The sequence below is a fragment of the Corvus cornix genome, chromosome 1A, assembly GCF_000738735.6.
Source record: "Corvus cornix cornix isolate S_Up_H32 chromosome 1A, ASM73873v5, whole genome shotgun sequence".
Lineage (NCBI taxonomy): Eukaryota > Metazoa > Chordata > Aves > Passeriformes > Corvidae > Corvus > Corvus cornix.
In genome coordinates, this window is record NC_047057.1 from 20,086,464 (window position 1) to 20,112,331 (window position 25,868).

At 35.1% G+C, this 25,868-nt stretch overlaps 1 protein-coding gene across 5 annotated transcripts in view; it reads left to right on the forward strand.

Annotated features, from left to right (window-relative positions):
* GRM8 (glutamate metabotropic receptor 8) overlaps positions 1–25,868 on the forward strand; it is a 322,893-nt gene that overhangs the window by 181,843 nt on the left and 115,182 nt on the right. For all 5 annotated transcript variants that reach the window (XM_039571147.1, XM_039571150.1, XM_039571146.1 and 2 more), the window contains one exon: positions 19,896–20,096. In XM_039571147.1, the coding sequence (XP_039427081.1) occupies positions 19,896–20,096 (201 nt within the window). The remainder of the gene's footprint in view (positions 1–19,895; positions 20,097–25,868) is intronic.

Below are 25,868 nucleotides of genomic sequence, written 5' to 3' on the forward strand. Positions count from 1 at the left end.
AACTTCACAAAGCTAATCAAGCATTAATCTTAAATCAGTAGCTCATTATTTTAAAACTCATTTTCTGTCTAGTAGGTTGACTTAGAGGATCTAATAGGGTGCTTCTTGGGTTTTAATGAGTGAGAAATTTTACTTTAGAACTGAGTGAAATGAGAGACCTGTCAATATACTTTAATAATGTTACTCTTAATAATTAGAAATTACTCTAAGAGAAAAAAAATCATCTTTCCCTGTTTCATTTTGGACTGGAGAAATAGTATCCCTCCAAAATAGTATCAAAATATTTGTGGGAATTAAAGCTGAAGACATATCCATAATAATTTCAGTAAAAGCTGAACTGCCTTCTAATTGATTGTGTTATTCACAATATGTCATGTAAATGGCTGGACTTGCTGTTTATCTTACTGAATTTGTTAGAAGTGTGTCATTCAAAGGGTAGCTAAAGTACAGCTAGTAAATCACCTAAACTCAGGAATTCTACTACTGGTGCAGTCTCCTTTCTGAAGTGTTCTTGATAGAGTTTATTTTAAGTCACCGTAGGTGTCATGCAGTATCTAGATATGACTGAGTCTTGCATAATTTTGTTTTCAAAAATTCTTTCTAGTAAAGACCAAATTTTGCTCATTCTGAAGCTAGACAACTTTGGGATCAAATTTTCAGCCAGCCTTATGAGATTATTTGGCCTCCTATGGATATTCATAACCAAATGTTTCACTGAGCAACCTGAAAAATTTAAACTTTAAGGAGACATGATACTAGTTTTACTGTATTTCCCAGAAACTCTATGGCAGATATGTGCTGAGAGATCTTGGAAGCAAAATTTCTAAAATTTGCAAAGCCATGTTTATTAGGGCTTAATGTAAACCACTGTCCATATCTTTCAGTAGTTTATCACTTTCTTCCTTTGAGGTATAAGGTCAGATGTCTCGATTAAATTTTTCTGATATGTTGACAAAGATGTTGGCTTCTTATGAAGGACACTATTCAGCAGACTGCATAGGGATCTAAAAGCTTCTGGCTCACATGCTCATCAGCCATCAATGATTTCCCCACTCGTACCAAGAAAATGGCTCTTAAATTAAAAAAGATGAGGACTCTGAAATGAAGCTAAATGCAATCTCTCTCTGTCCTGCTCAGAAAATATGCTTATATTAGTAATACATTATATCTGTCTTACAAAACTTAGTTTAATTAAGTAGAGTGTTATTATGGCTTCACTAACAAGAATATAATCAGAAAATATCTATTAAAAGGCAAACCCAAGCAATACTTCAGAACTGAAAGAACTAAAAGATTTCCTGTCTTTCCATGGAGCTACACAGCAATACTTCCACAGTTAAATGAATCAATGTCCCTCTCAATAGTGTAGTATTTACACCAAGAGCCAACATGTAAATTAGCTGAAACTCTTTCCATTGTCCAAAGTAGCTGAAAAGTGAAAAGTAGAAGCTTGTACCAAAACATGTGGTCAGAACTGGGAAATTATATATTTATTCTTAAAATCTTTGTATTGTGCTTAAAATAGTCTGATAAACATTTACTGCATTTGCATTTGATGCAGCTTGGAAAATCACTATCTTACTAGAAGGATAGTTATATAATGCATTGCAAAGAAATTATAAATACAGGTGACTTACAGTGGATGAAGATTCACCCCCTGTATTGTATATAAATGTATTGTATCTATACATAAAGAAACCTTTATAACATTCAATGGTGTTGGGAAACCATAAAGTACATTTTTGAAGAGTTCGTTCTTTTCATTACAATAGGTATTTTGATACACATCTAGAATAGATATGAGTATATATTCTAGTGAAGAAAAGACCTTGTTTGCTGATAGTGTCCCATTTTTATCAGAACAAACAGTAGATCAGATTCATGTAGTTTTTCCTTCTTCTAGAATATGTTCAAGTGTTCACTTAATTCAAGTGTTTGTATGCTTAAGCTTATTCTGTCCCTAAGAGGGAAATTAATCTTCCAGGCAATGAGGAGTGACCTGGGTGACCCCAGAGAGCAGGGAAGTTGACACTAACCAGTTGAGACTAGTAGTAATCTCATGCTGTGCAGAAGGTCTAAGTGAACAGTCCACAAGGTTAATGTGTTAGTACTTCAAGATGGTGTCCTAGGGGAAAAAAGTAGATAATTAACTCACCCAGAGCCACAGGCTATTTTGTGTTCCTACTGTCAGTATGATGATAGAGATGGACTAAACAGACTTTCTCTTTTGAGAGTCTGTGTTCTGATGAATTATAAAAGCTCAAATCACAACACTCCTTGCTTGTGAACTTAATGCAGTTAAACAGCAGTAGAGCAGACGGGTGTCCTGAAACTCTTACCTGGTGAACTGGTTTTGTCTCCTGGTAACAAGTGTGGTAATTTTGATTAATGTGCTACTTTTCTAGCATCGGTGGTACAGTGCACAACACATTTAAAATTTATATTATTATCAATATTAATAATTATATCCACAGTCATGTTATTGTGGTTGCATGCTGGGATTAATATGTTATTTTTAATTGGATTAAAATTTTTTGTGAAAGAATAAATGGTTAAACTCTTTAAAAAAAGACCGCCCTTTTCCTTTAATAAGAGTAGAACAAAGAGACATAAAATAGTAAGATGCTTTGATTGTAGTAATAAGAATGCTAAAATTAAAAAAAAAAAAATCCACATCCCTTATTGTATTCCCTCTCTTAAATACCGAGTTGTTTCAGGAGCAGCTATTGGCACTGGAGGCTTAAAAAAAAAAAGGTGACTCTTGTGAATAATTTTATTTAGTGTGTGTGTGATATTGCCAAAGGAGATTCTGAGTGCTGTAGAAATTAAAAGCTATCAATATTCTGGTGACATCAGGATCATCAGGTCAGTTTACTGATAGACATAATTATTTTTGAGTTAGAAATTGAGAACTGTGGTTTGAAAAAAATTAGCCTTACCTCAGTCCCATGAAGCCAGAAGTGATGCCAATGAGTCCACTAAAACAGTTACATCCTAATAGCATGAGGGGACTGATGGGACTATTAAGAAGAGTTATCAATCTTTTTGCCACTGTTCTCATCTATACATCAAGTCTGTGTTTCAAAGAAGCCCTCCTCAGCCATAGCTCTCATTTGCTGGCATGTTGTTCACATATAGCCTTTGTTTTTGGCTAGAGGAGCCATACAGCATGCTTTCTGCAGACTGGTTGTTCAGAAAACAATTTTGAAGATCAAATCCTGAAAAAAGGTTAGCTAGGTATGTTTATTGATAACCCTCAAGGAGAGTTTTACCTAAATAGAAGTCCTTGCATAATAGTAATTTTGTGCATTGCATTATAAGATCTTTGTTACTGTTTCACTGAAACCAGACTAGTTTTACAAGTCAATTTGAAGTTATTTCAGATATAGTGGGAATTTATTTTAAATAAATGGATTTAAACTACGGCACTCCCATTGTTCTTATTTAGCTGCCTTTCTTAGGCAGCCTTCCCAAATGATTTTATGCATTTCTGCCTGTAAACTTTCTAAAGGAAGAAAGCAATATAGCACCAAATATGACCTAGGCAAAGTCAACTGTTGTTTGGAGACTTGTCCGTGTCACCCCAACCCAGCAGCCTGGAGAGCCAAGCTGAGAGTTATAGAAAAGAGTGGCTTCAACTGACAAATGTGTGAAGTAATTTGTGGTTATGACAAATGCTGCTTTCTTCCTTTTCATCTCTTGGGGACAGTGTTAGGAATAAGGTTAGTGTTTCAGAGCTCTACAAGATTTGTATCCTTCTCTTTCTGACTTTCTGTGGCAAAAGTGGCTCATTCTGGGGCAGAAAAAATTGGTTCTTCCCTACACAGTTGGCAAGAGCATTTTGGTTTCACTTGGCTGTGGTTGTCTTGAACTAGCTTTTCACACTGGCACGTTACATGTCACAACTATTCAAACATTTTTCTTCAAAAGTAGCAAGCATCAATCACTGATGTCTGGTCTCCTAGATTGCAACCACCTTGTTCAGTACAATGCCAGGCCTGTTTAGTCATTTTGTAATGGCAATTGTATAGTTTGTGCACAGCCTGACTCTCACATACATTTTCCATGTCGTGCTGGTACACATGTATTTTGAGTATGAGCTGACTCTTCCTTACTCACAGTTCTTGTCATTGTTCTTATGACAAGAATCACAACTAGCTATACTTGCATTTTTATGAGCAAATAACATCTCAACCATTATTTCCAGAAACCTTAAATAATGTAAAATACAGGTTAGATTCTGCCACTATGTATGCAAAGCTGCTTCATTAATTTGTGAGACATTTATTATTGGATAATCTGTTTTATAAAATAATTCCCACCAAAAACTACATAGTAAAACTATTGGTCAAAAACTCTGAAGCTTAAAAAAGCTTAATAAAATCTTTTCCTCCCAGGCAACAAAAAGAGAAAAAGTAGATATATAATCAGTATGTACAATTCATTCAATATGTTTGCATATATGTCATGTACACTTAATTTTCGTCTTTTGAGAAGGGATCAGTCTATCATAGATGATAGTGTAATTTTTATCTTTATATCTTTATGTTTCTAAGAATGATATTTTTAACTGTGGTGGAAAAATGTGTAACAGCTAACATCCTGTTTTACCAATCACCAAGATAACTAGTTTTAATGCTATGTAGAGTACATTTTGTTTGCTTTTATTTTTACTTTGAATACTCATGAGAACTAATAAATATATCAATAATAAAAAATAAATCAATAGGTTTATTCACTGGAAAGAAGCGAATAATCATTCAATTATCACCTCTTTCTGCAAATATTATTGGCCAAGTCTTACATTAATCAATGTGAAATGGCATCACTGGGATTTCACTAAGATTTCACTTGTTTTCCTTGAGTGTCCTAACAAATAATATTTATAAATCAATGGAGAAAATGGAATTCTGAAAATATTCTTTTAATCTGAAGGACCAGCTTATAAAGTTCCTGTCCCTCTTTGTTTGACAATGTTTTCTCAATGCCAAGGCATTAAGAGGTTGAAATCATAACAGAAGGTAACTGGATGCTTTTATTCCTCTTAAGAAGCTGTGATGTATGTTTATTATTGAATTTTGTAAGAGAAAAAATCTTTTATTTTTGATTTTCTGTTGAATTATTTCTCAAGCACAGTATGGACTCACTTTGTCCTCATTCGTTGCCTTATTTAAAACAAATAAATAATTTTATTTGTCATTCTCCAAGGTGCTTTTGTTAGTAAACTGGCTTCACCACAGCATTACCTCTGGCTTGTGTCACTGATGAAGAAAGTTGCAGCCCAAAAAATACAGATTTCCAATTGTCCATAAAGGCAATGAAGATAAAAAACCTGAAGAGACCACAAATTTACAGCATAGAGCAAGGCACTACTTTCTATCTGTTTCTTTATGTGTTGCCTTGTTTGTGGGGCCATAATTACATACTGATTACAGCCAGAAAAAAGGATTGTCTCCATCCTGAATGGTAATTACTATATTACTGTGTTTCACTTTCATCCTTTTCTTTTGCTCTTTCTGACCGTTATCAGATCTAATTTAGGTTTTAACATGGCTTTTGGGAGATATAAATTTCAAAATATTGTTTACATTCCTTACAATAATGGTCATCTTGTGAATAGTATATCAGCTAGTATATATTACTAACTAATTAACTTAGTGTAACTGCATGTACCCATGAGACTGGAGAATGTTGAAATGAAAGGCTGACTACAGCTTCCTTGAGCTACATGATCTAGGCTGTGTTTGAGTTTCTATCCCTTCAGGTGACTGATTAAAGTAAGAGAACATCAGAATCGTTCTCCTTTAAGGAAGCAATAAAACTACCCTAAGAGAAAATAGTGCAATTTTTCTTAAAAAAAAATTCTTTTCTTTACCTCTCTGACATTCTCACATTATACCAGATTTTGAGACAAAATTGGAGGGGCCATAAATCACCCTTACTCAATTGACTTCCATTGGAAATGAGATGATTTAGGCCATTGGAAGAGGTCAGTGCCAAGAGCTGTGAATGCTTTCAGTCATGAAAAAAGTCACTTGCAGATCATTAGGAGGGCTTAAAAAGGATCTTACCAAAACACATTCTGGCTTTTTTCTTTCTGTTCTTTGAAACTTTGGTATCCACTGAGGTGACAGTGAGTGAGCTCTCTACTGATGAAAATGTTTGAAATGTATTTAAAAAGAGACCAGAGTTCTCACCATCACTTTCCATCAGTAAACTTTTTTCCCCTCTAACTGTCATGGAATTCCAGGCTCATGGGAGTGAATGTAAAAGTCAGCTATACAATTCTTGCACTAAGTGATATGGTAGTCAAAATAAAAGGCATCCAAACTAGCAAAACTAAATGTAGTGTACCCCTATCTATGTAACACGTCCTTAAAGATGCAGATACCTTACGTGGTGAGGTCAAATATAACAATATTTTTTAATGTTAATTCACCTGGTTTTCTCTTTGCTTTGAACTGTACTTAGTCACCTAAGGACTGAGAGAGTAATCAACAAAAGTCCCCAGAACTCCCTCTGCTGTGGATTTTCACATGCTTGTCTGCAAGAGCATGCACACCTGTACATATGCATATGCACGTAGGCACTTGAGATTGTTCAGCGTCATTGGCTAAGACATTTCCGGTGCAGTGGCATCTTAATAGTGGATCATGGGATATTTTAGGTTGGAAAGAACTTCAGGAGGTCTCTAGTCCAACCTCTTGTTCAAAACAGGGTGCTAATTTCAATCCAGGCTTAAGCCACAACACAGGGTCAGTGTGAGGTTGGGTCTGGGTGAGTTAGGACTTTATCCAGTCAGGTTTTGAAAACCTCTGAGGATGGGGAAAAACTGCATATCTTCTTTGGGGGAGCCTATTCTGCTGTGTGAGCAACATCATGAGAAAAAAGCTTTTGCCAGTCTAAAGCTCTTGTTTCAAGCTATGCCCATTATGTCCTGCATGGTACACCGTTGCATCGTACACCATTGTGGAGAGTATTGGTTCATCTCCCTGTTGGGATCTGCTGTTTGTGGGACAACAAACAGCAAAAAAGCTATTTCTTCTCTAGGCTAGCCAAACCTATATCCTTTGTCCTTTCCTCACAGGGAATGTGATTCCTACCCCTGAACATCTTGATGGCTGTCTGCTGAACTTGCTCCAGTTTAATGATGTGTTTCTTATCTAGAAGGGCTCAAAACACATTTACACATCTAATGTACTGGTGAAACACTTAAATGATTTGGGGAATTTTACCATCAGTCTGCACACTAAAGGTTATGATACAAGTTATAAGAATAAGGAGAAATGAAATAGCTTTGGTAAAACGAGTTCAAACTGCACTCGTTAAATTGGAACATGAACTGCACAAGATTTTGGCATTCTGTAGAGGAGTTTGGATTTCTTCAAAAGCAAATCCATAACTGCAAAATTAGTGATAAGAAAGTAGATGGAAACATTTCAGTTTTGCTCAAGATCAAGACTTTTGACCAGCCTTAGGTTCCTAAAATAAGCTTATGATAATATAATGTTCATCACATGTGGTCTTTTTTTAATCATAGTAGCAGAATACTTAAAAATTCCTGCCCTTCTCATTTGATTTCAGAGTGCATGAAAACAACCAAGCAGGTCCTCACTGTCTCACTATTACAATGACATGCAGGCTCAATTAAAGATCTGCTTTTTTGGGGTACATGTTTCCAGCAGGCTTAGAATACTGTTAAAAGATTGTACACTGAATTGCAAGTTTGAAGCCTTACTGTGCTAATAGTTGTTCATACTAGGGGACTTGCTGATTTAAGTATGCAAAATACAGCAATGTGAGTACCTCCTATCAAGAGAAAGACTGTGCTTTAACAGTACTTTGCATATTTTTATTATTATTACTATTACTATCATTAATAGTATTACTATTATTATTAGTGCACTAGCACCTAAAGGAGAGATTTGATTGATGAGTAAGTGCCTAATCACTAACATTTTTAAGCAGAAGATGAGTATCTATCAAGTGCTAAATCAAGTGTGAATTTGGTGGACTTGGATTTATTTGTTGGATTCATCCCCTGTGAGGAATTAAACTTGTTTGAACCATGAATTCTTGATGGCCCTTGGCAGAGGGTAAAGTCCCCCAGATTCTCAAGATGGCTTTGGTTTTAGTTGTGTGAAATATATGATTCAGATATTTTGATAGAGTATTGAATTTTAAAGGTATTTATGTGGCTAAACAGGTTTTTGACTCCTTTTAAATTAGATGCCTAAAGTGTACTGTGGGGACCTTTTCTGGATGTTGTTTGTTGCTTAGTCACAGACATCCTGTTCAGCACCATCTAATTTAGTATGTCTCAGCCTAGGTAATGCTCAAATTTGCTGCACAAGCTCTGACAGCATATCTGTTTCTCTCCACCTCCAAAATACCATCTCCAGACAAGCTTCTTTGCTCTCTCTTTAGCTCTTTGTAGATAATTGTCCTGATTCACACAGGGGGAGCAAGTAGAGCAAATTGATTCTCTCTATCTGAAAGGGACAGGACTGCCCATAAGGGAACTTTTCTTTGAGTTGCTTGCTGTCACTGTTTTGCTGCGTTGAGGATGGGATATGTGCAGCTGTGGAAGTGCTGTCAATGGAGTGTGTACAGCCAACCTGCTCAAGGAGAGTGTCTATAACGTCCCTAATTTAGCAATTTTAGCAATGAAGCCAATCAGTTCTAATTAGTTTGTGATTAAAGAACTAGCTATCTTCCAGGCTGTGTAAAGAGGACTGGGTAAACTGTCTTCCAGTTTTAAACTGAAATCCCCTTGCAGAAGGCAATCGTCCATGTCCTGTTCATGGCATCAAGCAGTCCATTAACTAGCTCCTTAGTTCTAATTGATGGTGCTCTTATTTTTATCAGGTCCTGAAAAAACACCTTTAATTAGACTAGTGGGGAATTTACAGATTTTCACCTGTGGAACATCATGTGTTTTGGCAGTTGTCTACCCAGCTTGTAGAACAAAATGATGTTTCACCATCTCCAGTAAATCACATAGGTTTACTTTGACAGTAATACATGATAAAATTATAGCCTATAGCAATCCAAAGCTCTTGAACCCGTGTTTTCCATTTTGTCTGTCAAAAATTATCTCTTGTCATACAAAAGATATGAAACAAAAGAAAGTATTTAATTTTCTATAACCATGTAGCACCTTTCCTGATGGCTACACTAAGTGAAACCTACTATTTCTGTTCCTCATCATGCCCTACTTCTTGCAGTGTGATGGATTCATTAAAATGGGACAGAGCAGGAAGACACTGTGGATAGGGCAAATGCAAAAGTTACTGCAACATTTTCTTCAGCTCTTAATATTGTAAAGTGTTACTATAGGATCTTTTACATGCTTAAATTCATAGTCGTTCCTTTGCTGTGAAAAGTATGCTTTCATTGCCTTCCTTTTTGGTTGCAGTTGAAAAAATTCTCCCACTGCTCCTTCCTGAAAAAACTCCAGTCTTTTTTCACATAAAAATTCTGTCATGATACTTCTATCTTGTCTAGCTCCAAAAATTTCCTCTTCGAAGTTTGATGCTGTGAAATCCAGCAGTAATTTAGAGTGAAATTATTTTAAGATTCATTATTACATTTATTGTCATTTTACATTGTTCTTCATTACATTTGTCTTGAAAATTTTTTACATACTTGTCTCCTTAGTAGTAACATGGAGCCCTGTGTCAATGTGACATTGTCATAAGTCATAAGTCAAATGTGACATATAGCTACTATCTGTCTGCAACAACTGTAAGAAAATAGAACAACATAATTTTTTTTCTGCTGGAGCCGAGTCTCTATTCTCATAACAGCTGACTAAACAGTAAATAGGATATGAGATACTGTTTTAAACTAGCATACATATTTATCTTGCGCAGCACTAGTTCTCTACTAGTTAACTATGTGGTTTAAGCTAGTTACACAAGAAAGTCTGTTCAGGGAAGCGCTTCAACTTCTTTTCCTAAATGCTTATTTTTGGAGAGGTTGAGTGTTTTCTTTGGAAGCAAAAAAGCTTTTCTTTAGGTTAGACAATTAACTGTTAGATCACTAAAACTGCATGAGATGCATCCTAACTCAGCAACTAACTGCAAATACACCAAGCTGATAAAAGCTCCTTCGAGGAGTGACTAAAGTTATTCAGTACTTCATATGAATCATGACATCAAAACACTTAGTCTGAGTGGGAATTCACAGTACATTCCAAATCTATATTTAAATTCTCTGCATCAAAAAGCGATCAAATATTCATTGCAGCAATGGCCCGGATAGGATGTTGCTGTCCCTTAGCTTGCAGACTTCAAGCCAAGCCAGAACATACGTTCAGCCCACATTACCTTCATGATAATTCAGCCCAGCACTCTGATATCAGAAAAGGGGCTCTTACATAAAGCTCCTTCCATTGAAGGAGCTCCAACTGAAGAGGCCTTGAATTTCTGCAGTATCTATAGGTGATGAAAAGGGCACAAAAACATCTCAATCTGCTACTTTGATAAATAGCTGACTACAAATAATTTCCAACCCGCATTGTTCTGCTCTTTTGGAGCTTCTCATCAAACTAAAGAAAGTTGCTTAACACTCTGTTAAGTAGTAGTTAATATGATTAGTTTAGATGTTGCAATGTTTTTGGTGAAGACTTGGTACAACTTTACTCTTTAGTCTCTGAATAGACTCATAACAAATAGTGGCCATAAATGCTTCACGAAGTTATGTGTTTGGATACCTCTTTGTCTGTATATACTTCCAAAAAGTGCTTTCTAGTTGCAAGAAAGTCCTTTCCTAAGCACGATGTCAATCAAGTTTGTAACTAAAAATAATACTTCTGAGGACAAAAGTCCCTTGAGTTTCTTGTCTGAACCTTTAATTTGAAAGCTCTCATGGTAAATAAGCAGAGAAAGGATTTTTATACATACTGCTGTTATGTGCTGAAGGTCCTCTGAGTTTAAATGCTATCAGAAAATGAATAAATTCAGTTCCTTGTACTGAATCTTTACTCTTGATAGCCATTGCTGTAGGCTTTGGAGTTATACACTGAAGCCTGCATTAGAATTGCTTGCGGCCTGTGGGGTTTTAAAATGGTACCAGTTATTTTAACCTATGTGCCTGGACTAGCAACTTCTTCCATAGTTAGAAATTCCCATGGGTAATTTGTGTTAGAAAATGTAGGTTCTATCTACATACTTTCCTTGAGATATAATTTGTTTTAAACTTGAGAAATTCAGCAAAATATTTGGTTACCTATTCATGCTAACACTAATACTGACAGTATTCTGAGAGAGAAATAAAGCACCTATGTTTGAACAACATTTAAAATGTTTTTGCTAACATAGTCCTTAGAGCTTTGTGTTAGCATTTTTCCTTTATCTTCATGGTTTTTTTGTTCAGAAATAACAAAACTAAAACTTTTGACATGGTTTAATTATGATAAGTGCATCTCTTTTTACATTTAAGACATTTTTCCTGTACTGTTTTGATTTGGTGAAAAATCAGTAAAGCAACATTTCTTGTTCACAATTCAAGCTGACAAATTTTGAGGCTGAAATTCTCTATTTTTGCTTAGAATTTAAGGAATGTTAATTAATGGTAAAACTCATAATTTTAAATTTGAAACATAATTTCATGTGTTACTATATACTGATATATGTAAAAGAAAACCTTAAATGTGACAAATATATATATTAACCTTCTGCATTACTTTTACTTTTACAAGTAAAGAAAAATAGATATAATTATAGGATTTTAAAAAATAGGATACTATAATAAGATAGAATCAACTGCCTAAGTTTAATATGTACTAAAACTAGAAATATAGAGGAATTGAAGAAATAGTGGGTCACTAATACTTCTAAATGATATATGGTACAAAATTTGCAGAAGTATAAAAGTTGAGCAAAACTGAGATGTAAATATCTGATTTCAGTGTCTTTTCTAAAATAAAAACAGAAGAAGCAAGAGGGGAATGAGCGATATTTCAATGACCATGTAAATATTTAGGAAACCTTCAGAATACACATAAATATTATATAGAAATCTTTGCGAAAAGTTGGCTGTGGTTTGCTCTCTGGTTTAAAAGCTGGACAAAATCTAACAAAACTTATTGTGATGTCAGATTTATTAATTAATGTGGGTCCTTGCCTAGTAATGAAATAGTCTCTCTCCCTTTTATTTAAACTTCCAAAGTGTCTTTCTCTTTTTCTGCAGGTATTTTCTGCTCTCAGGTTGTCAGACACATTGTAGGCAGAAAGTGAACCGGTATAGGTGAACAGATTTCTACTTTCATAGTTTCAAAGCTGCAATCTGTTTATAACAAGGAAATATAACTTCTGAAAATGTTATACCTGCTTTCGAGTTCTGTTCCTACTAAATATTATATTCCAACATGGGCAATTCCATTAATACTGACTAGTCATGTGCCTGAAAGAAATCTAGCTTATTCCACTGTATTCTTTTATACATCTTTTCTTTAAATTCATGGGTGGTTCTTAGTGTGCTTGGCTAAGGAGACAACATATGCTATGGTGTCTCCTTGTTATTTTAATGCAGACATTAGTGTTCAGCTTAACATGTACATCACAGCAAATCTTGGCACAGCAAGAGGATTTACACAACACTCTGTTAGATGTAGCAGACTTCTTTTTTAAATGTATGAGAATTCTGAGTGTCTGTGTTCCCCAATTCTATACACTGTTTCAAGGAGCTATAATTAAGCAATATGAAGGCACTAATTAGAATAAGGGAAATTTTTCACCCTGATAACAACATTCAAACTGTTGTTAGGGACTCTCTCAAAGGACATAAATGAGGAAATAGAGAATCTTCTATGAGCAATGCAGCCTCAGTTTGCTTTCCTAAGAGAAAACACTCTAGTAAATGTCACATATAGGAATAGGAACAAAACACTACAATATAACTATGACAGTGGTTTAATTCCACTTTGGTATGTATTACTGTGCAATGGTTAGAAATGTTTTGCCGGAAGAAGCATGCAATTTACTGTGAAGGTCAGGAAAAATGCTATGATATTTCCAATGAAAAATGTTTGTGGGCAGGCCAAGAATTTTTTAGATGCTTCAATTAAAGGACCAAGCAAAAAGAAAAGTTAGTTCTTCATTTATGTTGGTGTTAAAGTGAAAATTATTGAAACATATTGACTTAATGTGAAATGTTCTTTTTGCTATTTTGTATTTAAAAAGTAAAGTTTTCCTATATTTAAAATATGTGAAGTTTCATCCCAGTTCTGAATAGGAAGTTTTTAAAATATCTCTATTATTCTAGGGATTGAAAAACTCTTTTTTTCTCAGACTTTTTCTAATTGGTCTTGATGTCTTGTAGTTGTTTTTATTTTGTTTTTTAGGGTTTTGGTTGGGGTTTATTTGTGAGTTGGTGTAAAGAGGCATAACCCCCAAAAAATTACATGAAGAGACAATTCACTAAATCACAAACCCACATCCATCAGTTGCTGGAGAACAGCAGACACTTAAACTGCTTCATTTCACTGTCTCTGCTTCTCAATTTTCTCAATTTTCTTTTTGGAATGGCTGAGAAAATTGATATAATCCTTGGCTTCCTCTCTGAATTGCTTCCTAAACTGACACCACACTATTACAGAGAAGCCGCAGGTTTTGTGATGCTCTCTGCAAACTAACTCATGCATCACTGTTACCATACAGCCATTAGAAAACTCAAGTCCTCCACCATAAAAGTATATCATGCCCTTAAGTTTGAGTAACAGAAGATGAAGATCTGCACTATTTGTTCAGAGAGATCAAACTCTGTAGTGTGTGAGGAAAACAGCTGAATAATCGGGAAGACTTCAAGAGGAGCAACATATGCTCCTGGTGCTTCCTGCTGAGCCTGCTGAAATGGCTTAGTTACAGACGCCAGCTTTCTGTGGAAACAACTCTTGCTGCAAAGGTGGGGAGTTCTAACCAATTCTGACAAATAGAAGATTATCATGCCTGAGCTGAAGAGTGGGAGATCACTTACACATTACTGTGTTTTTGTTGTGATCGGGATTGGCCCACAGAAACAATCAGCTGAACACAATATTTATCTTTGACCTTGCTTCCAAGTGCAGCTTAAGTAAAACTGTTTTGAGAGCCAAGTAATGGGGATAAATAATTTAGCAGTGAGTAAAAAATGTGAATTGCAACTATGAACTAAAAAAGTATTAATAGAGATCCAAAATCCAGAGTTCTCAAAACAGAAGTTTGGAAAAATATCCCAACTGTTGCAGAGATGCTCTGTCTTTGAGCAGAAATTCTGCACAAGTGTATATAAAAAAGGCAGATAAAGAGAGGTAAATGGAATAAAAGCTGTTTATGAGAAACCATTCTAAGACCATTGTAATTTTTTCTCCCCTCTTCCACGTTAGTTGTCCTCCTATCATTATCCCAGAAAGATTTCTCCCCTTATTAAAAAAAAAAAAAAAAAAAATTTATATTCATAAAAGATTTTTTTCCCAGCACAGATGAGAGGGGACAAGGTCTCAAAAGAGTGGATGGCATTGTGGAAATGAGGGAGGAATACAGGCTCCAGGTAAAGGATCTTTCCTTGCCGGTGACAAATCTACAGTTAGGAGATTCTTGGCCTTCCTTGTCACTGCTAAGCCAACTGTTCTCACTGGCTGAAGGACAAGACATGCCAGTCTGATATTTTGTTTTGTTCTGGGTGTTTTTTTTAAACCTTTTACTTTTCCTGATAAATACTGATTTTGACCAAGGTTACCAAACTTAAGGATGATTTTGACCAAGGTTACCAACTTATGGATGATATACATAAATCAAGCAATAGCCAATATAGAAATAAGTGGTTCAAAATAGTATAAAGGTTAATCTATAGTTGGCAGTTGAGTTTGTAGACATAGAATATGTCCATTTTTATTATTAGTCCATTAATATTATTCCATTGCTAGATGTATCAATAATCACACAGAAAAATCACATGTATAATATTTTTTGGTTAGTAAAACAAAAGATCTAGCTATAACAGATGATGAAAAAGTAATTTCCATTCTAAGTGAAAGACTATGACACACTGCAATAAGAGAAAGTTTTTAAAAAGAACATTTCTATAATTTCTACCTGAGAGTTTTCAGAGAGGAAAGTTGGATGTTTTCTGTGGTTTTTAACTTTTATTTTTATAAGATTTTGAGAATTATTTCCTCAAAACAATGGAAGAAGGCTTACAGTGAGCCAATATTTGAACTGAGAATAAAAAGTGAACTGTCCACTTTTATTCTAATCAGTTCTAGACACTGAAAAAACAATAATGAGGGAGAGTGATGAAGAAAAAAATGGCCATTGACCAGACGTTAGGAGATAATACCTTGAAGCATCCTGTTTCCTACATGGGACTCCAGACTTGTGTTCATACTGTCTTGTTTGCAGTATTTCTCTAACCTTGGAACATGAAAATTTGATGATTATTTTGTAAATATTAGGATCCTATTCTCACACACACTGCATCCCCACACCAGCTATCTCTACTCTCCTAAACTATGGAGCCCTTCTCCTGCCTCCCAAAGCTCTGTAGTGCCCAAAACCTTTCTCAAACCCTGCATCATCAGAACATTCTTCCAATTTGAAACTCTAACCAGCTGCTGTATACAAGGTCCTTGACTTCAGCCTTTTGTCTTCAAGTAACATAAATTAAGATTTTAACTAGACATATAGTATGGAATCTAAAAAATACTGAAATAATAATGAGAGATAATGTAGGCTGCATTTTTTACATAAAGTGATTTCAATAATACTAGATGGAAACAGAAAGATTTGTGAGACAGAAGGAATGGGATTGCTCTGAAATGTTAGGAGAACTAGTGATTTCCAGAAACAGGGCAGTTAAATAAAAGATATTGTTTTCCCTCTATGTCACAAGTTACAAAACACGCATATCTATTTGCCTTATTTAGAATTTTTATATTCTTAAGAGAAGAATTGCTAGGAACTTTGCTCTGAAGTTTTCCTATTGTCATGCACTTACATGTTTGCAGAAGTTATTTCTACATGTGCTTTAAGATTATCATTAAGTTTTCTAAAACTTGGATGAATTACGCAACATTTATCACACAACAGATTATTGCTGGTGAGATCAGCAACTTAAGTTTTGATTGTTTAAGGTAGGTGCTTCTCTCTCACAGGTGTTATCATCACCTATGTATGAATTCATTACCTTTGCTATCTTACATTAATCTTCACTTACTTCCTGCATGCTCTTAAGTTTTTAATGAAGATACATCTTAGTTTATTGTTGTAAAGGCCTAATTTATCTGGATTATGTTCCCTGAAATCTCTTGATTCCCAATTCATATCCATGGAACTGACAATATTACCTGCTTCACCTTCTTCCCCCTCAGACTAGTAGCCCCAGTCACATCCCTATCCACCTAATCTGTGTCTCACCTTCCTACTGTATGCTCCTTATCTTTCGCTGTCATAGCTGAGTTACACCACCCTGAGCAGGACACACAATTTTTCCTGCAGCATAAGAAATACAGGATGAAAAGGGGAAATGATGAGCAGGTATGGAGGCAGTACCTCCAGCAACAGTCCAGCTTGTCACTCTTGCTCAGGAGGTGCATGAGTACCTGTAGCAACTCTTCCACATTTACAGGTTTTATAGGATCATTCTTGTGGCTTGCTTTAGTGTTCCCAAAAGACATTTCAAATTGATTGGTCCAGGAATGGCTGACATTTCCTGGGCTAGTGTCATTGCTCTCCTAGATCTTCTCAAGCCCAAGATGATAGCATTGGTACCTATGTCTATGTGCTTCATTGGTTGGGGAGAGCCTTGACATCCTGCTGATGTCAGGTTTGCACTTTTCAACAGCTGGATTGGGAGACCTGCTGTAAAACACCATGGCACATTTCCCCAGATTTCTGTTGTTTTGGAGATCAGGAAGAGATGGTCAGGAACTGGTGAGCCCAGTTCTCATCTCAGTTCTTGGCACACTGTCAGACCATGGGTCTGACAAGTGCAGTTCAAGAATTGAGAATATCTTCTCACTCTTTTTGATAATGACAGAGCCTAAGCAATTTTTCTGGAAGAAAAACTGTAGAATAAGAAACTGAAGTGATCATTAAGAAATCATTAAAACTTTTATTTTATGAGCTACAAATTTTTATGTTCTTTCAAATCACCAATGTGTGTAAAAACATGCCTCATAGAGCTAACAGTCAAGCTATAAATGAAAAAATTATTGTTTGCATACAAGTCTGAAGAAAAATTATAATCATGTCTTCCAATCCAGTAATATCTGTAGGAGCTGACCATATTTATGGCTTAGACAATATGCATCATTTTATTGCTATACATTAACATTTATTTAGAGCAGTGCAGTGCAATTTAAGTTGATGAGTTCTTGTCATCTTTATAAATTGTTAGTTTAGATGTTTGAGAATTCCAGAAAGAGAAAATGAAAACTCAAGAAGAGCACATAATCCAATTTGCTGTGGTTTTCAGTTGTGCAAAGCACAGAGACTCCTCTTGCCTACGCCTTCTGGATCTGACTGATTTAAATATGACAATTCTGTGATGTTCCTTACCTCTTTGTATGTATAGAAACACATTCAGTCCCTATAAATGAGTTTTTTCCTCTGTAATTTGTATGATAAATTAGTTTATAGTAACATATCTGTGAAGAGTAAAGGTAAAATTTTATGCCATGGAGGAAATTTATACAAAAATGTTTTATATGCATTTAAACTACAATATAGCATAGGGAAGAATAAAACTTTTTTTCCTTCTTTTAAAATCTGTATGACTTAGTACAATGTACTTGCTTAAGTGTTTGCCACCTTTAGTTTTTATGACTTAGAGTTTATTACAGAAAATGATTCCACTCTGTTTTCCACCAACCCTCCACCCCTCATCATACATAAATATCCATTTATGTGATGGGAATTATATTTATCTTGGAAATAAAAGTGGATCTCCTTTTAACTCTTCCTGTCCTGGCCATCCTGTTTAGAGAATGTGGAAGCTCTGGGAGTGCATACAGATTACTGACTGCTCTGTGTCTGCAGCAGTTCTGTAAACCCTTTCTTTCACTTGTTGGCCCACAGTCCTTAACAAGGCAAGAACAATTAAAGTGGAGAGCAGGAGCTCTAACCATCATTTGCTGTTGGAAGGTTGTTTCCAAATGAAATAAGCTAGTAAATTTGTAAACTAATTAAGCTTCATGTTTTCCATCCTTCATGTCTTCTTTTATGTCTGGGCAATGCACTGCAACTAATTGTGTAATTTTCAGCATGTTCAAGGAAAGGTTTTTCCTGTTTGTTTATTTGCAGTAGAGTTGCATTATTCACTAATTATTTGTCATTCATTAGAGAACATGTCTTAAAAAGTGTCTGTAAAGCTACTTGTACAAATCACAAAAATGATCTCTGCCTTCCTCTCCAAATGGTTTTTAGCTTTTCAAGAAGTAGTGATTTTATTTTTTTTAACTAATCCCTGAGGAGAAATAAAAGCACACCATGATTTTTCAAGGCTATCTATCGTTTCCAGTGCTCAGGGGTGTTTAAAGCACAAACCACTACTGCTTGTCAGATTACAAATTTGTTCATATGTTATCACTGTAATGCAAGACGGTGGTACTGAAGTGCAGCAGGCAAACAGAAGGCTTCTGAGTATGCTCCCTGGCTTTTTTCCCATGTCATATGGGCTTGCATACTTTATCTAAAGAAAGATCTTGTGTCCAGTATATTTTCAGGCATAAACCATGTACTTTTATAAACTTGGATTCAGCAAAATGGATATCTTGAACTGATAAAATTCTGTGTTTAGTTTATAAAAAAGAAACAATAAAAATAAGCTTGAGAGTTAATTTTTTTTTTAAATTATGCATAAACTTTTGTCTAATTTCTAAATAACCTTAAATAATATTGACTGGATTATTTTCAAATTGAATGAGTTGATAACCTGGTAGATAACCTAGGTGTCTATTCTGTTCACTGAGGTAACAGGAACTTGACAGTAGCTTCAGCAGGGCAAATTTCACATCAATATTTGCAGATCACTTTTCCCTGGAAAATGAAAGTTTGAGGCTTTGAAATCAGCATCTGAATTTCTATATAGGACATGGGATTTCATGTTGATTCTTTACTTAAAATATAATTTTTCTGAGCTTTATTTTTAACAATTTCACTTGGTAATATCACCTATTAATCTAAAGTTTCCCTTGTACTTGGACATAGATGATAAATTTGGACAATTCCTGCAGAATAAAAGTTATATAATGTAATATATAATCAATGCTCTGTGTTCCCTCTGAAGGATAAATGTCCCTGTAGGAAACAGCAAAGAGTACATGGTTCTCAATGTGAAGCATAATTCACTAGTAAATACAGGAAAATGTCTTAGAATAAGCACTTTTCACTATGGAGACAGATGGTCACATCACTCGGCAAGCATTCAGCTTTTTTCCCTGAGATGTTTAAATAATGTTTATCAAACAATAGACGGGGATGAAAATCAAGATAGCCTTAAATTTTTCTAAAAGAGAATGGCAGGCTGCTATAGAACTGTCCTATAAATAACAATAAACAACTGTTGAATGAAAATCAATAAGGTGGAAAGATAATTTTTCTACTGGACTGTAGAAATACATATATCTATATATCTTTTTCTTGTACTGAAATGTTCTGTCCTCTGTCCTAGCCCAGAAATCAACATACTGTTTACATACCTGGCACAGTGTAGAATGATTAGAGGCAAAACCAGATGGCCATATTTTTCCTTGTCTTGTTAATTTAGGTAATGGATAGACAAATCCTGACTTTACCTGTCAATCCAGCTGTAATTATTTATGTTCCACTGTGAATTTTTGCATGCGAGTGCTCATGCAGGTACACACTTGTGCACACACAAATAGAAGTAAACTCTTTCTCTTTCTTCCACAGGCTTAGAAAGAATTGCGAGAGATTCAGCCTATGAACAAGAAGGGAAAGTTCAGTTTGTCATTGATGCAGTGTATTCCATGGCCTATGCCCTGCACAACATGCATAAAGATCTCTGCCCTGGATATATTGGTCTGTGCCCAAGGATGAGCACAACTGACGGTAAAGAACTACTCAGCTATATCCGGGCAGTAAACTTTAATGGTAAGTTACATGTACTCTTTTTTTTGCCTCTCTCTTCTTTAAATGTTTCATAAGTGACAAGTTGGGTTTTATTCTTTATATAGGATACATTTAAGGCACAGTGGAAAACAGGATTAGAAGCAGTTCTCATTTAATCAGAACTGTGAGTTTTTCCACCTGCTCTGAAACCCCCAGTGTATTTTTCATCTTAACATTTTTCTTCTTAACATTAAGCTGCTCCCAAAAGAGGCAGATGTTAAAAATATGAATCTGTCAATCAAAATACTCCAGTGAAAAGCTACTATTATGGAAACAAATTGAGGACTCATGCAGTCTTATTGACAGATTAAAATCATTTGACAGTGGTTGCTTGTGTGTTTGCAAGAGAACGAATTTAAAAAATACTCTTTTGAAAATTTCCTTCTTCTGAAATTGATTAGTAATTCCCTTACATAAGCAAATAGTGAAATTACTTTCAATTTACATATTTAAATTTAAATTAAAATACTCACTAGCAGTTCCAGCTTCTTTTCCATTTCATTGTTTTTCACTCAGTAATTTAGTGAGCTTTAACACAACTAAAATAAATATTTTTAAACAAAACTACATAAGATTATATGGGGTTGGGATCTGCCTTCTGGGGAAATGCAGTTATAGGTGCTTATGCTGTTAATAGTAGAGGCCAATAATGAACAGGATTAATTTATGAATGTAGATATGAAATGTGTAGAACATACTAGATGGCAAAATAAAGTTGCCAAAAACCTTAATTATTTCATTAGAAGTCGTAATTTTTATAGACAATATTTGCCATTATTTTACAAAGAAATTGAGTGATGTGCTTTGCTCTGTTTTGGTTGGGGTTCTTTTCCTTACTTGGTGGTAATTCATGTACTGCACATGCCTTCTAACCATGTGGAGAGAAGGGCTCTCTATCACAATTTATTCCAATGAACTCAGCTGCAAGCACTTTTGAAAAAAACACAAGGTCATTTTGAATTTAACTTCTGATTGGAAGCTTTTTTTGCTTTAGGTAATACACCAGAACATTTGGTTCATACAAATGCTGGTTACAGTTCACAGCTTTTTCTTCCTATGCAGTTTTCATGAAAAGGGAAACCCTGTCTCCAGGATTATAATGTTATAAGGAGTCTAAACGACTCTTTAGTGATTTTAAAGAACACTTGGAACATAGTATGTTGCTGGCAAATGGGAAATATTGTGATGATTACAAAGGTAGGCAGCATATGGTAAGGTTTGCAGTGATAATTACCTACATTTCCAGTAGATGTTTTTCTGGATCTGTGTTGTTAAAGCACAAAGTGATCTATTTTCATTTGGTGAGCATGAAAGTTTAGCATAATAAGATTTACATTTTATATGAAAGCTTCCTCTCCCCAGAGAATTGTATTTCATCAATACCTGTCATGATTTCTGTTGCTGTCTCTAAGTATGGCAATAAAGGGAGATTAAAGCATTCTGGACACAAACAAAAATAGATTTGATTTTGAAATAGTGATTTACTGAAAGAGAGGGAAAAAAGAAGAAAGAAAAAGAAACATTTATTTGAGATTAACTTCCTGTCCCATGGGATTTGTTAAATGTTCCCTGTACTAGGCTAGTCCACATTATATACTGGTGTACCAATTTTTTGGGTGTGATATATGCCCAAATATTTTATTTTCTTAGTCATGCATTTGGAGGCATAAGCAGAGGATGGTCTTAAACACTTTATCTTTTCCTATTAATCCAAAGTTCCTGTTCTTCAGGAGAGCACTACTGCTGTGTCTGACAGAGGTGAATATTTATATAGGTTACAAGACCTCCTGTGCTGGGAATAAACAGTAATGCTGTGTGTCTGTTTTGATGTGCATCCTAGCCTCAATCATTACCAATGTCTTATATTAAAAATTAATTGATACATGAAAGGAAAACCCTGGGTTTCTTAGCCATTCAATATACCACTTTTCTACCCTAGTGATCACAGGACCACAGCCCAGCTGAAGCTGGCAAGGACCTCCAACTACTCCAACCCCTGCCTAGTTCTGGATCAGCATAATCAGATTATTTAGGACCATTCCCAACTAGGTTTTAAATATCTACAAGGGTGGAAAATCCTCCAAAATTCTCTCTGAGTAGTCAATTACAATATACAATCATATTCACAATAAAAAAAAAAAAATCAAGAAGTAACTGGCATTTTTGAGACAGGCAGTTTTTCCTTTTCTTCAATATTGATTTCTGCACATGATCCTACCCTTATGCATATTAAACCAGCTTCTCACCTCACTTAATTCAGTATATCCCTCTTCACTCAGGTAGTAATGAGCAGGTTCAAGTCCTGTTAATATGCTTACACATTCAACTTAGTGGGTTTCCCTCACAAAATGTGATCTGTATTCTGAAGAACTTCTGTCTGTTTTATGGATGGTATTTGCAAGGGTAAGAAAACACACATATTTTTGTTTATTGGAGTAACTGATTTGCTCTGGATTGTAAGAAATCACTTTGAACTGTATTTATTTTTGTTTATTCAGGTTTTTTTAATTTACAAATCATGAAGATTTGCTTCCCTGAAGGATTCATCTGTGTAATATTCCATGACACCTTCATGACTGAAGGGTGATCATAACCACCAGCTCACATTGAACTGATGTGATTAATAAGACATTTGCTTCTGCTTAGATATTCTTTAGTTGTATGCTAAATGCAGAAAATCTCATAGTTCATCATGATTTTAAATGGGATACAACTTGATTGGTAATAGAAACAAAGAAATGTATTTGTACACAAAATATGAGTTACTGCTGACTGTAGACTCCTGTTTTACTATTGCCAGTGTTTTTCATAGGACAGCTAGGAAAGAATGGTCTCTAAAATCAATTCCTTTTCATTCATAATGGGCATTTAAAAAATTAATTTAATTTAATAGGAAAAGAAACTTCTAACATGTACCTGGTACAACTTATTGCTGTGCACCTCTAAAGAACTTTTAAAGGAAAATATAAAAGCAGTGTTCTGAGATATGGCACACTTAGTACTTTGAGTTCTTCATGGTTACTTTTAGCAGACCATAACCAGACCATTCTGTTTCTTTGATCAATGAATACTTAGACATTTTGAAAGTTTCATGGTCCTATTTTTCTTTTTTCCAGGCAAAAAGTGAATATTATCATTTAAGGGGTTCTTATTTTAATAAGGTGCCACATTTGAAAAATTTTTCCTATCACTGTTTGTATCCAAATGAGATATTTTTGCAAAACTGGTGTTTCATATTTAAAGTTCTGTAAAGAGAAGAGTTTTTCTGCTAATTAGGTTCATAAATGGTGATATGCACAATAACGTAATTGTGGCGTGATTCAATATATTCTCCTATCACATTGCTCTGGTGTTCTCCTTCTGTTTAACTTCATTTAACTTCTGTCTACAAAACAAGCAGGTGTTCTATAAGGGTTTTTACCCTGGCATGTGTTGAGTGCTTCGTGAGAAGTGTTCTGTTAAATTCAACATAAGTGCTCATCATTTAACAGGAACAAGATTTGAACATGCAATTGCAGTGAATGGAAGTGTTTCAAAGGTGGTTTTGTTTTGATTTTAAGAAAAAGATTTATCTTTGTACTTCCTTGCTGGCAAAGAACTACAGCATGAATACAGTGCTATTTCTTGGGTGAGAATAAAACTCTGTCTCTTCCCGCCACCTCCCCTGTGTGTGTGTGTCTCTCTCCTCCCAAACTCTCTCTTTATAAGCAGTGTAGGGTAGCTGTTTCTGGCCTACCTTTAGTCATACATTTGTATTTATATTTACATTTACACATTTTAGTACTTCTAGGGACAAATGTAACACTGTAACAAAATGTATTTACAGATATTGCAATTTGAGTTTTACACTTCTAAAGGTAAGGGCAGCACTTGACCTCTACTCACATACTTGAAAAGAGACGTCTTATTTGCTTTGGTGGGTTATTTATCCTGAGGAATAATGGGGATACTTGGTAATTTGACTTTTTTATGCAAGCAAGCATAATTGAGAAGGGAGCAGAGAATAGGGGGAAGCGCTGACTCCGCTCTGCCATCAATGCTTAGGTAAACGTTGTCTGCTTCTTCAGGAGGTTACTGCAACATCACTTCCCTCTCCTGGTGAAGAAAAGACTTGAAATATATTCTAAGTGTACAACCTTTACTTTGGTCTTGCTGGACAAAGTACACAACTACGCTGCTTTCTTGGATTTTGTGACAAATCTACAGTAACACTGGAACAGGCTGCTTAAAAAAAGTTGTGGAATCTCCATCCTTGGAGACACTCAAAACCTGGCTGGACAAAGGCAGCCTGCTCTAGCTGAGCCTACTCTAAGAAGAGGAGTTGAACTAGTTTATTTCCAGGGTTCCCTGCCCACCTCAGTCTTGTTGTGATTCTATAACATTATCTGGACTTGAAGGAAAGAAAAAATATTATCACTTAACCCTGACTTACAGTGTTTTACTCTATTCTTCTGGAACTAATTTCATTGTCTGAGTGGACAAGTAAGCCTTGCTGTTATTTGTTTTTTAGATATGTTAATTTAATTTGAGAAAAGATTAATTTTGGCTGAACACACAGAGACACAGGGAAACATTAACCCCGTTTAAAAAGGGAACATCAAAAAAATTCATCCTGAAAGGGCAGAATAATACCAGAGAATGAGAATAAAAGAACAGAAGCTAGCAGGCTAACTCCAGGTGTCAACTAAAATAACAATTAATGATCCCTCTATGTTGTAATTTTTTTTTTTTTTAACTGAGAAAACAGTATCTATACAGGACATTTAAAAAAACCAGAAGAATGAGATTTCTTATAAAGAATTTTGAACCCTCTAGAGAGTCATTATTGTGGAATCAGCCATTTACAAAATTAATCTTCTTCTGCTATCTTTTGAAGTTGCTAAGACATCAATCTATGCAAAACTCTCCTGACTTAATATTCAGCTCAGACTCTTTAAAATGTTTTCTTCAAGAAAGCTGACACCTCTCTATTCTTTCACTGAGTACAAAATTTGCATTCTCAAATAATTATTTATCATTAAAACAGAAGCTTTAAAATGGTGCACTTTCAGGCTGATAAGTTTTGACATTTTTTGAGGCATTAAGCACAATAGAACTAAATGTGCCACTTAAAATGTACTGGTGCTATGCTCCTCACTCAGGTTTTTTAAATTCCTACTCTCAGGTCTACAAGTACCCATAGAGAAAATAACCTTTTAAAAATAGTTTAAATTAGGCACATCTTGCATTTTTTGGGAGTTATGAGTTCTTATAGGCAGTTTATAATATAGAAGTTTTTACCGTCAGAAACACTTGGGATAATAGGATGCCACCATACTCTGATAGGGTCAAAAAAATGTCTAAGTATAATGTGAGATAATAGCAGATGAGTAGATCAGATATGGACAAATAAGATTAACAATGAATTGGGAAGGGCTGAACTCTGCTGACCTTGCTAGGACTCATTGTGGTAGCAAATCTATTTTCACTAATCTGTACTATGCTGAAAAAATAGATATGGCTTTCAACCACAGAAGTGGGAGATGCAGGGGGGATGTCTGCTGGGGTTTTATTAAGATCTGTGATGTTTTTTCTGTCATAATTAAATCACATGTCATAATTCTATGTAATTTTTTTAGAAATCTTGGTGGTACAGAGAAATGTTTGAAAACATGGCTAAAGCTTAAACTAACATGGACTTGAATTCATAAAATCCAATGCAAAACTCTTTTCATGTATTTTTGTCATAGTTTCACAGGTGTCTGACTTGGTTTG